Source organism: Natrix helvetica, assembly GCF_964273705.1.
Source record: "Natrix helvetica genome assembly, chromosome: 2".
Lineage (NCBI taxonomy): Eukaryota > Metazoa > Chordata > Lepidosauria > Squamata > Natricidae > Natrix > Natrix helvetica.
The window spans coordinates 76,698,244-76,712,697 of NC_138552.1; the positions used below are offsets into that span (position 1 = coordinate 76,698,244).

Below are 14,454 nucleotides of genomic sequence, written 5' to 3' on the forward strand. Positions count from 1 at the left end.
TTCCAGATTGCCCCACCTGGCTGCTGTTTCTAATTTGGTCTCTCAGCTTGCTACATTAGTTATGGCTGACAACAGGCCTGGCCCTGGCAAGGCCAAGACTAAGACCTGACATTTGTCAGCATCTAAGTCATCATCCACTGCAGATAAACTTTTTTCCACACATCAAAAAGCACTTGAAAAACAGTTTGCTAAAGCTCAAAAGGTGGCTGCATTGCAGGCCAGCAAATCTATGACCATGCAGGCTTCTTCACCAGTGGCAGGTAGACAACATTGTGATAGCTCACCTGATGCGCCCAATCTTCCATCTACGCAACCGGCCTGCTTTGAGAATTCCCTTGCACCCTTTGATTGTTTTCCTGCCAAGGAGGGGAACTTTTACAGCCAGCTCCTTTTACATCCACTTCTCCTGCCCCAGCGGTCCAGCCTTCTGGGCACGTTGGTTCTTCTATCACACAGGAAATGTGAGATTACATCGCTGAGGCCATTCTCCGGGGCGTAGAAGCTGCATTTCACTGCAGGTCCCAACGCACTACTTTTTCTACTATCATACTTGCCAACAGACAGGAACCACCGGTGGTGGATACTTTGGACTTACATGATCGTTCTGTTGCCCAACAGTGTGACCACAGCGATGACTCCATCTTAGAGAAAGGAGAGGTTGATGACCAAGAGCTGTCGGAAGCTGAAGTTTTGGCGCCTGACAAAGCCTGATTCACGGGCTTGTTTACCCCAACCCTCTTTAAGTCTCTCCTATTCAAAGCTGAGGCCATCACTAATTTGGGGGGAACAGGGGATTCCACTAAGTCCTGCAAGGAACCACAGGACACAGGAACAGCTATTCACTGAACCTGCAGCCACACAAGAATCCATTCCTTCCCCAAAATTGTTCATTGACATTATTCAGTGTCAATCGGCTCAGTCTAGCTCCTGCTACTCCCAGCAGTACGGATAGGCGTTTTTACACTGTGGCTCCAGAATTGGAGGATCTCCTCCAATGGCCAAAGATAGATGCCCCAGTAGCACCGAGCCTTACGTCCTCGGCTCTCATTCCCAACGATATTGTGGAGGACAAAAAGGTGGCAACCTTTTCGCAAAGCCCATCTAGCTTCAGCTTGGGCAATCAGGGAAACTACTACCACCTCTTTCTTTAATAAGGCATCCTTGATGTGTCAAATTTTGGCCATAATTCCACCTGAGGACACTAGGCTATGTCAGGATCTTAATAAGCTGCTGAGTTCTCGGCCGACGTCACTTTGAACAAGGCCAAGTTTGCTCTCTCGGGCATTGGTTGGTAATGTTACCTCCCGTTAGATGGCTTGGTTAAGACACTAGCAAGTCAAAATGAGATCTAAATGGAGGTTGGCATCAGCTCCCTTTAAGGGAGGTAACATATTCGGAGAGGCACTAGATCTGGTCCATGTGGAAACAAAGGACAAAAAAAAAGTCTTGCCCTCTAGCACCAAGAGGTCTGACTGCAGGATGTTTCCCTACCCTCGTCAGCAGCCATTTCGTGCAGCTGACATTGGGTTCCTGGCCCATCGGTATCAGCGAAGCTACTCCCAGGGAGTTGATCGCTACCATGATAGACTGTCATCCAGAGATATGGGCAGGTAGCAACAACAGTCATATTTCAGGAAATCCTTTAGAGGATCCAGCAACAGTCCCTTTAGGAAGTCCAAATGACTTCCTAGACACTCCCATTGGTGGTCGTCTGCAGTTATTCACAACTTGGTAGGAGGCAACCACCATGGACATGTGGGTTCTGCAGACTGTCCATCTAGGTCTCACCCTGGAATTTGTCTCTCCTCCCCCTCCTCACTTTATTTGATGTCCCACTCCAAAGAACTCCCTGAAGAAAGGGCTTATGGAGGCAGAGATTTGTCACTTGAGGGACATCAAAGCCATAGAGCCTGTTCCAGCAGGCCACAAAGGAACTGGGTTCTATTCCATCCTCTTCCTGGTTCCCAAAGGCTCGGGAGGGTGAAGAGCCATTCTGGATTTAAAGAAGCTCAACAGACATATAGCGTACAGGCACTTCAAGATGCAATCTCTGTGGTCCATCCTTTCCTGCATTCAAAAGGGAGCCCTTCTGACATCTATCGACCTCAAAGAGGCGTATCTACATGTGCCCATCTGACCTTCCCACAGGAGATTCCTGAGATTGTTATGCCAATCAGCATTTCCAGTATAGGACCCTTCCTTTCGGCCTTTCATTGGCCACCAGGACATTTACCAAGCTGCTAGCAGCTGTTGCAGCCCAACTCAAGTCAGTCCCAATATGGCTACAATGCTATCTTCATGACATCTGATCCAGTCGTCTTCCCGATGCCAGGCATATTGAGACCTTCGAATTACACTCCGCTCCCTGGTGAATCATGGATTCTCCATGAATACAGAGAAGAGCCACCTGATTCCCAGCACCCACCTTCTCTATCTAGGGGCAGTGATTGATACCGAGCTATCCACGGTCTTCCTCTCCCAGGAGAGCCACAAAAACATACTAGTCCTTATGGACACTGTCAGCTCTCACTGCTACGTGCCACTGATTCTCTTGTCTCGCCTGGGGAAACTAATATCATGCATCGACCTAGTTTCGTGGGCATGCCTTCACACCCGGCTGTTGCAATGGCTCCTTCTTTCACACCAAAGAGTCACATCTGTGGTGAAGATCCACGTGCCACACAGAGTCGTCCGATCCCTGCATTGGTGGACCTTCCAGGCGGTGCAAAAGGAAACCTTGTTCAGGGAAGCCAATCGGGTCACTGTCACCTCAGATGCCAACCTGTTCAGCTGGGGTGCCCATCTCCAAGCTCAGTTGGCCCAGGGTCGTTGGTCACAAGAGAAGCTGGAGACCAGCATCAATTAACTGGAACTCAGGGCTGTCCATCTGGCCCTCCATCGGTTCCAAAGGCACATATCTGGATGCCATGTCCTCTTGCTGATGTACAGCATTATCACCAAGGCACATGTGAATCATCAGGGTGGCACTCAGTCCATGGCATTGATGCACGAGGCCGAGTGTCTGGGTCTCTGGGCAGAGACTCACCTCCTCTCCTATAGGTGGAACATATATTGGGCACAGCCGACATCCAAGCAGACTGGCTGAGCAGGGCCATGATTAACTACACGGAGTGGCGCCTGCACCCAGATCTCTTACACGGCATTTCCTGGAGGTTCGGTCAGCCAATGGTGGACATATTCGCCACCCCAGAAAACGCTCACCTGCCAAGGTTTTTCTCACAGTTCCAGAGCCCAGGAGCAGAGGGCACAGACGCTCTTCACAGCCGCTGGCCACCAGGCCTTCTGTATGCTTTCCCACCCCTACCTCTCATCTCAAGAGTCATCAGGAAAGTGATCATAGAGGGGGCGGAGCTCATACCGATCGCTCCACATTGGCCAAGATAACTGTGGTTTACGGACTTGCTCAGCCTGTCTGTGTCCCACCCATGGAGGAATACCAGAGGACAGAGTCTCAGCCAGGGGGAGCTGAAGCATCCAGATCCTCAGAGGCTCCAGCTAACTGCCTGGCATCTGAGAGGGATCTCTTAGCACGCTGCAATCTTTCCGGGGACATCATCACCATCCAGGAATCCACCATCCGGATCTATGAAGCATGCTGGAGAGCGTTCAGCAGCTGGTGTATGAGAGCTCACATCGACGCTCTGTCAGCCTCTGTACCTCATGTTCTGGACTTTTTACAGCAAGGACTAAGTAAAGGCCTGTTGCCTAGCACTCTCCAGAGGCAGGTGGCCACTATAGCTACCATCCTATCTGTCTAGGACTCCAGTTTACTTTCGCAACACCCTCTGGTACGGAGTTTTCTCAGGGGAGCTCTCAACCTCCAGCCACCTGTAATACATAGATACCCCTCCTGGGATCTCTCTCTTGTTCTGCAACCTTTCACATCGCCTCCCTTCGAACCATAGAGGTCTACAAGTCTCAGGCTCCTGACCATCAAAGTAGCCTTTCTCATGGCCATAACATCGGCAAGGAGAATCTCAGAGATGGCAGCACTATCGGTATGTGCATCATCCAACCAGACAGAATCATCCTCAGGCTTCACCCATCCTTTCTTCCAAAAGCTAATATGTGATTTCACAGGGCACAGGAGATCATCCTGCTGGATTTTTGCCCAGAACTGTTCACCCAGCGGAAAAGAGATGGCATAAACTAGATGTCAGTCGAGCAGTTCATTGATATATAAAGAGAACAGCGGTCTTCTGGCAAACTGAGGCCTATTTGTGTCCTTCCAGCCTGCCACAATGGTGAAGAAAGTCTCGCCATCCACGATTGGTAGATGGTTGAGGGATAGCATAGCTCTGGCTTACGAGCTGCACTCTAGACCACTACCACACCGCATCACAGCTCATTTGATGTGCAGCACTGCCACCACTGCCATCTGGGCAAAGTAGGCTTCAGTAGAAGAAAATTGCAGGGCTGCCACCTGCGCCTCACCATCTCCGTTTATCAAGCATTACAGGTTGGATGCATTTGCTTCAGCTGAGGCAGCGTTTGGACAATGGGTACTTCAGAGGGTTCTCTCTGTGGAAGGGACCCTGAACCAGTCTGTCACCTGCCCTTGATCATCTATGCTTGGGTATATACCATGCATAGAGTCTCCAAGCAGCGCACAGGAGAAAGATGGTTGGTCTTACCTGAACAGTAGTTCTCTGCGCTGCGGGAGACTCCATTCCCTCCCTAGGGAACCAGGCCAGGATCCAGGTCGGATACTGAAGAGTTCAACATGACATTCTTCGATCTACTCCTTCGTTAAGAAGCTGACATCAGTCAAGCCAAGGAGGCATGTCCAAACATTTCAAACTCAGTCTCTGGGCTAATAGGCAGAAATTATAATCCATGCATGGAGTCTTCTGCAGTGCACAGAGAACTACCATTCAGGTAAGACCAACTGTCTTTTCCCCACTCTTACTACATCTACTGCTTGAAGTTTTGCAGCCCTGTTTAAGGTACCCATTGTCTCCTTGGGTGGATGGGTCAGAAGATCACCTGAACAGCTACTGTGAAGATTTTTCAAGACATCTATTTGATAAAATAACTTTGGATCATCACTTTATCTTGAGTTGGACCCCAGCTTTGCATGTCTTTTAAGTTGACTGAAGCACAGTCTTGTTATTGGAATCCATTGGTCCTAAGAAAGTGGACATGGTCCTTGGAGCTTAGAGTATAACCACCTGTCTTGGCTGATCAGGGCCTCCTAGGAGATAATGTATGATTGGATATAATGGTGGTGGTGGGAAATTCATCCTTGTGTAAAGAGGCAGTTTCACCTTTTCTTAAGGAGTTAGTGGTCTGTCCCTTCTTTAGATCTCTGTATCTAATAGTGTTAGATAATTTCTGGCCTATATTTAAGCTTGTGTTTTGCAGCAAGATTATTGAGAAGGTGGTTGTCAATAGATTATCTGGATGCAGTTTATCTGGAGACCTTTCAGTCTCCAGATATAGGCAATTAAATCCTATAGGCTTGGATATAGTATCAGATGACATTGATCATACTTCTGGATGATCTCTGATAGGACTGGAATAAGAATGGTGCATCTATCCTAGTTGTCTTTCATTTTTCAGTGCCTTCATTACCACCAATCATGGTATGCTTCTGGACCAGCTCAGGGGGTTGGAAGTGAAGATATGGTTTTGTGGTAGTTTTTCTTCCAGGATCAGTTCCACTTAGTGTTGGAGATAGGGAGAGATCAAATCCTTGACTCTTGATTTGTGAGGTATCTCAGTACTTCTTTCTCTTATGGACATCTAACATCAAAAACATCATCAAAAAACCACAACAAAGAATGTTCTTTTTGCGCCAAGTCAGGAGCTCAAACTGCCCAAGGAGCTGCTGATAGTTCTACAGAGGAATTATTGAGTCTGTCATCTGCACCTCTATAACTTGTTGGAAACATTTATTCAAGTTAAGCTGTATTTTTGTTCCAGAGTCAAGATGTGACCATTGCCTTGGAAGCAGTTTTTCCTCTATCCTTCAAGGCCTTTCATTCTGTCCTCTACTCATTTTATTTTGTGCATTATTTGTGCCCTTTCCTGGATTGAGAGGCCCTACTCACTGTAATTCATGGGTTAATCACCTCTTATTTGGATTATAGCAACATAAATTCCAAGGCTGCTCTTGAAGGCTGCAACTAGTCCAGAATGTAGCTACATGAGTAGTTATGCATCTCTATTTTGTGAGCCATTGATTGCTAGTGGGCTTCTGGGTGGAATTCAGAGTGCTGGTTATTCACCATTAAAACCCTTCATGCACAAGCGTTTTATTTGCAACTCTGCCTATTTGATGATAAGATCCAACTGTTGGCATGCCTTTCATCTCTTAAAAATGCCGTTATGTCATTGTGTATGTCCTATGGAACAGCATTACCTTCAGATTTGGGTAACCCCAACCCCAAACTATCTTTTCTAAAGACCTGGCATCTCTCCTCTCCCCAGACATGGGGACTTGAGTTCCTGTCCAATGTGACTACCTCTTTGATAAGCTAGCTTGGAATGTTTGCATTAATGTTATATTTTATTTATTGTTATCTTTTGTTTATTGTTCTATGTGTACGCTGCCACAAAGCATTTGAGAAAGTATGTAATTCATCTGAATAAATACAGTTTTCATTAGATTCCACATTTTTATCTTTTGCCTATATTAAAAATTCCTTAGTATCACGAGATTTCAAAGTCATTAGTATGAGCTATGTGTACTTTATTTGGATTTTTACCCCCATTGTGCACTTTTTAAATTGCTACTTGGCATGCAGAAGTGAAGAATTTAGATTAGTTTCTGCCTATTGATGAATTGCTTTAAAACAATGTATGAGTTACATTTTGTATGGTTTTTACATCCAAGGCCTACTTTGATTGTGGGACATAGAATCTGTTTTCCTGGAGGCATAATCACATTCCATTCTGCTGTATATGCTTTACTGATTTTCTGTTTAATACAAACGGAAAAGATGAGAAACAAGTTTCTGTATTATACAGTAGAGAAAGGAATTGGAACTATCCTTGTTGCAAGAAGAGTTTTTCTTCCATAAGCAATTTCCTGATTTTTTCATGCTGCTAGTATGAAAATAGCTCATCTTCTAAATATGAACTATAGGCAGGAAGATGTTGAGTAGAGGGGGATGGATAGATGGAGAATACAATGGCCAATGGACTAAAAGATATTTTGATAACTAATAATGATCTGATGTGGATATACAGTGGGGCAAAAAAGTATTTAGTCAACCACCAATTGTGCAAGTTCTCCCACTTAAAAAGATGAGAGAGGCCTGTAATTGGCATCATAGGTAGACCTCAACTGTGAGAGACAAAATGTAAAAAAAAAGACCAAACAATCACATTGGCTGATTTGGAAATAATTTATTTGCAAATTATGGTGGAAAATAAGTATTTGGTCACCTACAAACAAGCAAGATTCCTGGCTCTCACAGACCTGTACCTTCTTCTTTAGGAGGCTCCTCTGTCCTGCACTCATTACCTGTATCAATGGCACCCGTTCGAACGTGTCATCAGTATAAAAGACACCTGTCCACAACCTCAAACAGTCACACTCCAAACTCCACTATGGTGAAGACCAAAGAGCTGTCAAAGGACACCAGAAACAAAATTGTAGACCTGCACCAGGCTGGGAAGACTGAACCTGCAATAGGCAAGCAGCTTGGTGTGAACAAATCAATTGTGGGAGCAATAATTAGAAAATGGAAGACATACAAGACCACTGATAATCTCCCTCGATCTGGGGCTCCACGCAAGATCTCACCCCGTGGGCTCAAAATGATCCCAAGAACGGTGAGCAAAAATCCCAGGATCACACGGGGGGACCTAGTGAATGACCTGCAGAGAGCTGGGACCAACGTAACAAAAGCTACCATCAGTAACACACTACGCCGCCAGGGACTCAGATCCTGCAGTGCCAGACGTGTCCCCCTGCTTAAGTCAGTCCATGTCCGGGCCCATCTGAAGTTTGCTAGAGAGCATTTGAATGATCCAGAAGAGGATTGGGAGAATGTCATATGGTCAGATGAAACTAAAATAGAACTGTTTGGTAGAAACACAACTCGTCGTGTTTGGAGGAGAGAGAATGCTGAGTTGCATCCAAAGAACACCATACCTACTGTGAAGCACGGGGGTGGCAACATCATGCTTTGGGGCTGTTTTTCTGCAAAGGGACTAGGACGACTGATCCGTGTACAGGACAGAATGAATGGGGCCATGTATTGTGAGATTTTGAGTGCAAACCTCCTTCCATCAGCAAGGGCATTGAAGATGAAACGTGGCTGGGTCTTTTAACATGACAATGATTCCAAACATACTGCCCGGGCAATGAAGGAGTGGCTTCGTAAGAAGGTCCTGGAGTGGCCTAGCCAGTCTCCTGATCTCAACCCCATAGAAAACCTTTGGAGGGAGTTGAAAGTCCGTGTTGCCCAGCGACAGCCCCAAAACATCACTGCTTTAGAGGAGATCTGCATGGAGGAATGGGCCAACATACCAGCAACAGTGTGTGCCAACCTTGTGAAGACTTACAGAAAACGTTTGACCTCTGTCATTGCCAACAAAGGATATATAACGAAATATTGAGATGAACTTTTGATAGTGACCAAATACTTATTTTCCAGCATAATTTGCAAATAAATTATTTCCAAATCAGCCAATGTGATTGTTTGGTCTTTTTTTTTACATTTTGTCTCTCACAGTTGAGGTCTACCTATGATGCCAATTACAGGCCTCTCTCATCTTTTTAAGTGGGAGAACTTGCACAATTGGTGGTTGACTAAATACTTTTTTGCCCCACTGTATATATATATATATATATATATATATTTGAAGTTTGAAACTTGTAATTGTTTTTACATGTAAAAATGTCTATCTAAAGTCTTTCAATATTAGCCTAGACCAGTGATGGCAAACCTTTTTCACCTCAGGTGCCAAACGCACGAGCGTGAATGCTATTGTGCGCACCCGTGTGCCCACCTCCATAATTTAGTGCCCTCTGCGGCTGCGTGCGTGAACCCCCTCCCACTGCTCCGCACATGCGCACACAGCTTTCTAGGAGCTTGGGGAGGGCGAAAACTGCCTTCCTCGTTCCCCGGAGGCTGTTCTAAGGCCGGAAACAGCCCGTTTTCCAACTTCTGGTTTGCATGTTGGGCCATTTTTTGCCCTCCGGAGACTTCAGGGAACTTCAGAGGCCACTATTGTTGAAACATTAATTACAGCCTTAGATGCTTCTTGAGATCTTTTGTTATCATTATTTATGGAAACTGAAATAACACTGAAATTCTAAAACTTATGTTTTACTGAAATTACTAGGGCTTATTTACAAATACATTTTTAGAACTGGAGTGAATCTACTGTTCTTCTATATATTTCAAAATAAGATAGTTATTCAGATTTATGCTCACTTCTTTATAGTCACATTGAGAAAATAAAAGCATTTTTCTGTCAATGAATTATATTGATGTCCCAGTGATATTTATTTTATGTGTTACCGTTAAAAGCTAGTTCAGTCCCATCATTGTGTCTCATAATTTTTAAATATAAAACCACCACTGAGAGATTCTTTAAGCATCTTTACAATCCTTCATGTGCATTAATGGTCTTTGGGGAACACTTCTCACATTGACAGTAAAATTCTGCTGTGATTCAAAAGCAGGTTCCCATCCATTATGGACTTGATTTTTAAGGGTGTTACACTGTTGCATTATATAGATTATTAAGAATTTGCATTATGATATTGAAGCTATTACAACTTTTGTTTTCATTCTTTCTTCAAGATACCCAGAAAGTGGCATTGTGGAAATGACTGTCCGTAATCTGCGGCCTCGAGCAAGAACTATTTTGAAATGGAATGAATTACATGTAGGTGATATGGTGATGGTTAATTACAACGTAGAGAGTCCAGAAGAAAGAGGATTCTGGTTTGATGCAGAAATTACCTCTTTGAGGGAAATTTCAAGGACTAACAAAGAGGCTTATGCCAAAATTATGCTGGGGTAAGATTTTATTGATAGATACTGCAGTCTATCTAAAATTTTTACATTATTTCAGTAAATAAAACCTTTTCATATAGCACAAAACCTGTAATTTCTTTCAATGGTATTTTTTATAGCAAGAAGTTAAACACAATACTGCTCTGTCTTTCAAATATTAGATTTATATCTCTTCTTTCATTTTGGAACTCAAGACAGCATACATAGTCCTCTATCGTCCCATTTTTCCCCCAGAACAATAACTTGTGCGGTAGGTTGGATAAAGAGAGAGTGACATGTCCAAAGTCATCCAATGCACCTCTATGGCTGGGAGTGGACTAAAACCTGGGTCTTTCTCCATATTGGTGGAGATAGCATCCAGGAATGAAAGTGGTTTACTCTGTCTGTCATCCAATTGGACTGAGTCTGCAGGCTGTGACAACACGTCTCTTCTGGTAGCTCCTCCCAGTTTTTAGACTCAGTTTTTCTTAAGACAAGACGTGTGTTTAAATTCTCCATTTCTGGATATTTCTCAACTACTGCAGCAATGAAAACAACAAACAAGGGTTTGATTCGGAGGCTGGCTCCCTTTAAGAGCAGATAGAGCAGCCTCCTGTTCCAACGGAAAGGGCTTCTGGAAATTCAGGTGATCCAGCCAATTCCAGAGGAGCAACAGAGTCAGGGGTTCTACTCCCTCCTGTTCATAGTCCCAAAAGCCTCAGGGAGTTGGAGAGCAGTTCTAGACATCAAGCGTCTGAACTATCACATTGTCTGTGACAGTTCAAGATGCACTCGCTCCAGACCATTCTGGATGGCCATTTCCTGACATTGATAGATCTCACAGAGACATACTTGCACGTGCCCATCCTCCCTGCCCACAGGCAGTTCCTCCGCTTCTTCTATACGGGAAGCATTATCAATAAAGAGCCCTGCCCTTCGGCCTTTTATCGGCTCCCAGAGTGTTCACCAAGCTGCTCGCAGCCCTAGCGGGGCAGCTCCAACCCATGCCAGTCAGGATCCAGTGCTACCTGGATGATATCCTTCTTCAATGCAGATTGGAAGGACAGGCGGAGAAAGACCTGGAGCTCATACTTCAGGTTCTCCAGGACCATGGGTTTTTCATAAACCTAGGCAAGAACCACTTCACCCCAACAACTCATCTGCTGCACCTGGGAGCAATGATAGATACCACGGAGTGGATGGTCTACCTCTCCCAAGAGTGCCAGTCCAGTCTACAGGTTTTGGCAGGCCATCTATGGAGGGAGTGTCAGGTACCGCTGCTCCAGCTCTCCCAATTGCTGGAAAAGATGGTGTCCTGTTTTTCAGTCGGGCCCGGCTCCACAGAAGATGCCTTTAGTGGTTTCTCCTACCACATCAAAGGGTTGGTAGGAGCTGCTCGTCGGACAAGGTACAGGTATTGCCAGAGGTAATCAGGTCACTGGAGTGGTGATTGTCCCTGGATATTTCCAGTTCAGAGATCCAGACCACTGATGTTGACAACAGATGCCAGCCTCTTTGGAGGGGGAGTTCAATTACAATTACTGATAGCACAAGGTCAGTAATCTCAGGAGGATTTGAGTCACAACATAAATTGACTCAAACTGCGGGCAATCCCTCTGGCCCTCATTGATTTCCAGGACAATGTGGCGAACAAGCACATTCTGGTCCTCACAGACAACACGATCGCAAAGGTACATATCAACCGCCAGAGCGGAACTCACTCCTGGTCCCTCATGCTCAAGGCCAAACAGCTGGGTCTCTGGGCGGAGATACACCTTCTGTCCATTAGGGTGGAACACATGTTGGGGGTGGCAAATGTACAGGTGGACTGGCTCAGCCAAGCTCTAGTCAACCATGCAGAGTGGTGCCTGTACCCAAACCTTTTCTGGGAACGATTTGGTCTTCTAGTAGTCGATCTCTTTCCACCCTGGACAACAGCCAGCTGCCAGGTACTATGCCAGATACATAGCCCCAGGGCAGAGGGAGCAGCTGCTCTCTGCTGTCCGTGGCCTCCAGAGCTACTGTATGCCTTCCATCCTCTTCCATTCACCCAGAGAGTCATCAGGAAGATGCTGGAGGAGGAGGTTCTGCTTCTTGTGCCCCACTAGCCCAGAAGGCCTTGGTTCTCAGACCTGGTGAACCTTTCCATGACTCCACCCTGGAAGATCCCTTCAACTAAGATCTCGCTCAGTCAGGGGTCTCTGGTCCACCTGTACCCTCAGTGGCTCCAGTTGACCACCTGGCGATTGGTCCTGAGCAAGGATAATGTGTCCACCAGGGTCATCAGGACATTCCAGGCATCACAACGGTCTTCGACAAATTGTAGATACGATGCCACCTGGAGAGCCTTTTGCCCCTGGTGCTCAAGTAAGCAGCTCATCCTCACAGAGGTCTCCATTCCTTGGGTCCTGGATTTCCTCCAGGAATGACTTGATAGTGGAGTATCCTTCAATACTCCCAGAAGACAGGTAGCAGCCCTGTCTTTAGTTTTGACATGCGGATCATTGGAATCTCTGCCCACCATCTTTTGATCTGACGGTTCTTAAGGGGTGCTACCAACCTCAAACCCCCGGTTGTTCAGATATCCCAGTGGGACTTCACCAAGTTACTGAACTCCCTCACCGGGGGCCCCTTTGAACCCTTGAGGACTACCTGCCTGCGTTACCTTACCTTTAAGGTGGCGTTCTTGATGGCCATCACATCGACCAGGCAGGTTTTGGAGCTGGCAGCCTTGTCTATTAGACAAGATCTATGTGTGTTTCACTTGGACAAGGTGATGTTGTGGCTGGACCCATCCTTTGTCTTGGTTTCTCAGAGCCCAGAGCTTGTGCTGCCAAACTTCTGCTTTGAACCTGTTCATCATCTGGAGCGGAAGTGGCACATGCTAAATGTGCAGAGGGCTCTCCACATTTACATCAGAAGGACCTCTTCTTTGAGATGCAGAGTCTTTGCTTGTCTCCTTTTAGCCGTCCACGATGGGCAACAAGGTGACCCCATCTTCTTTGAGACGTTGTATCAGGGCTTACATTGCAAAGGCCTATGAGTTACAGCTTTACCACCGCCAAGAAATATTACCACCAACTCTACCAGGAGTGTGGTGATGACTGCAGCATGAGCAACACAGGCCTCGATAGAAGACTGCGGCGTAAGCAACCCAGATCTCAATAGACGAAATCTGTCGAGCCACCACCTGGGCCTCTCCATCACCTTTTATCCACCATTACAAGTTGGACAGCTTTGCCTCTACAGAGGAGGTCTTTGGTAGGCAGGTTCTGCAGAGAGTACACAGCTCATGGGACTTTGGACCGGACTGCGGCCCACCCATAAGGACAAGCCAGGCTTTGGTATGTCCCATTCCTGGATGCTATCTCCATCACTATGGGTGTTGGTCTTACCTGATACGCCTCTTCTCTGGGAGGTGGAGATACTGTAGCATCCTGCCCCACCCAGATAGGTGTTCGGTCCTGGACCTGACAGGAGACATTTCTTCACCGCCACACGCCAGTCTGCAGCGACACCTTTGTCAAAAAACTGGGAGGAGCTACCAGAGGAGGCGTTACATCCAATTGGATGACAGATGAAGTAAACCCCTTTCATTCCTGGATGCTATCTCCACCTCCCAGACAATGGGCGTATCAGATAAGACCAACGCCCATTCTGCCTCTGGGTCAACACCTTAACTACTATATCATGCTTTAACTCATGTTCTCTTTCCAGCTATTATTTGAAATACGTAAACTACAATTCTGGAGAAATCGGCTCAGCGGAAACTTCTGTTCATTATAGGCTTACTTTTGATAACTGAACATAAATCACATTCTAATTTTGTTCATAATGATAGGTCTGGTTTTGTAGCATCATGGACACATTAATTCAACTTATATAGAAATTAAGATGCTTAGATTTTGGTTTTTAGAAATGCCATGAAATTACAAAAGGAAATGATACATCAGAAATATGACAGTATTGTAGTGATTTCTGTGTTTCAGGAAGCAAGAAGCAACATTTCCACCATGTTATGCTTCTGATTTGCCAGATCATTTTGGCTTTTTGGAAATAAAGAGTATGCAAATGGATTACTTCACTGTGGTAATTTTTGCCTTCCAGAAGGAAGCATTCTGTCTTTATATAGTTAATCAGTGTTCTCAAATATGAAGTAGACTTAGGTCTCAGAATTGAACTTGGCGAGAAAAGAGAAATTACTCAGCACAGAAAAAATGGCTGAATTAGCAGAGCAGTGTTATGTTTGGACAAGAGGCAAGAGCAGGAGGTGGATGTATGTGATCTTCCCCTTTCTCCTCAGCTTAAATGTTTTTCCACTTTTGAGAGAGCTGAAACAAGTCACCAACTCATTCATTTTCTTTCCCTCAGATTATGCTTATTTCAGCATTCTCATAATCCTGTGGAATGAAATATTTTGGCTATGTATTGATCTTCATTGTGGTAGCAGAGGACTGCCAATATCCTGAAAGAG

At 45.5% G+C, this 14,454-nt stretch overlaps 1 protein-coding gene across 1 annotated transcript in view; it reads left to right on the forward strand.

Moving 5' to 3' along the window:
* The window catches only part of UHRF2 (ubiquitin like with PHD and ring finger domains 2), an 85,335-nt gene that overhangs the window by 45,627 nt on the left and 25,254 nt on the right, over window positions 1-14,454 (forward strand). Inside the window, exon 4 of the mRNA XM_081945068.1 lies at window positions 9,786-10,004. Within this exon, the coding sequence (XP_081801194.1) occupies window positions 9,786-10,004 (219 nt within the window). The remainder of the gene's footprint in view (window positions 1-9,785; window positions 10,005-14,454) is intronic.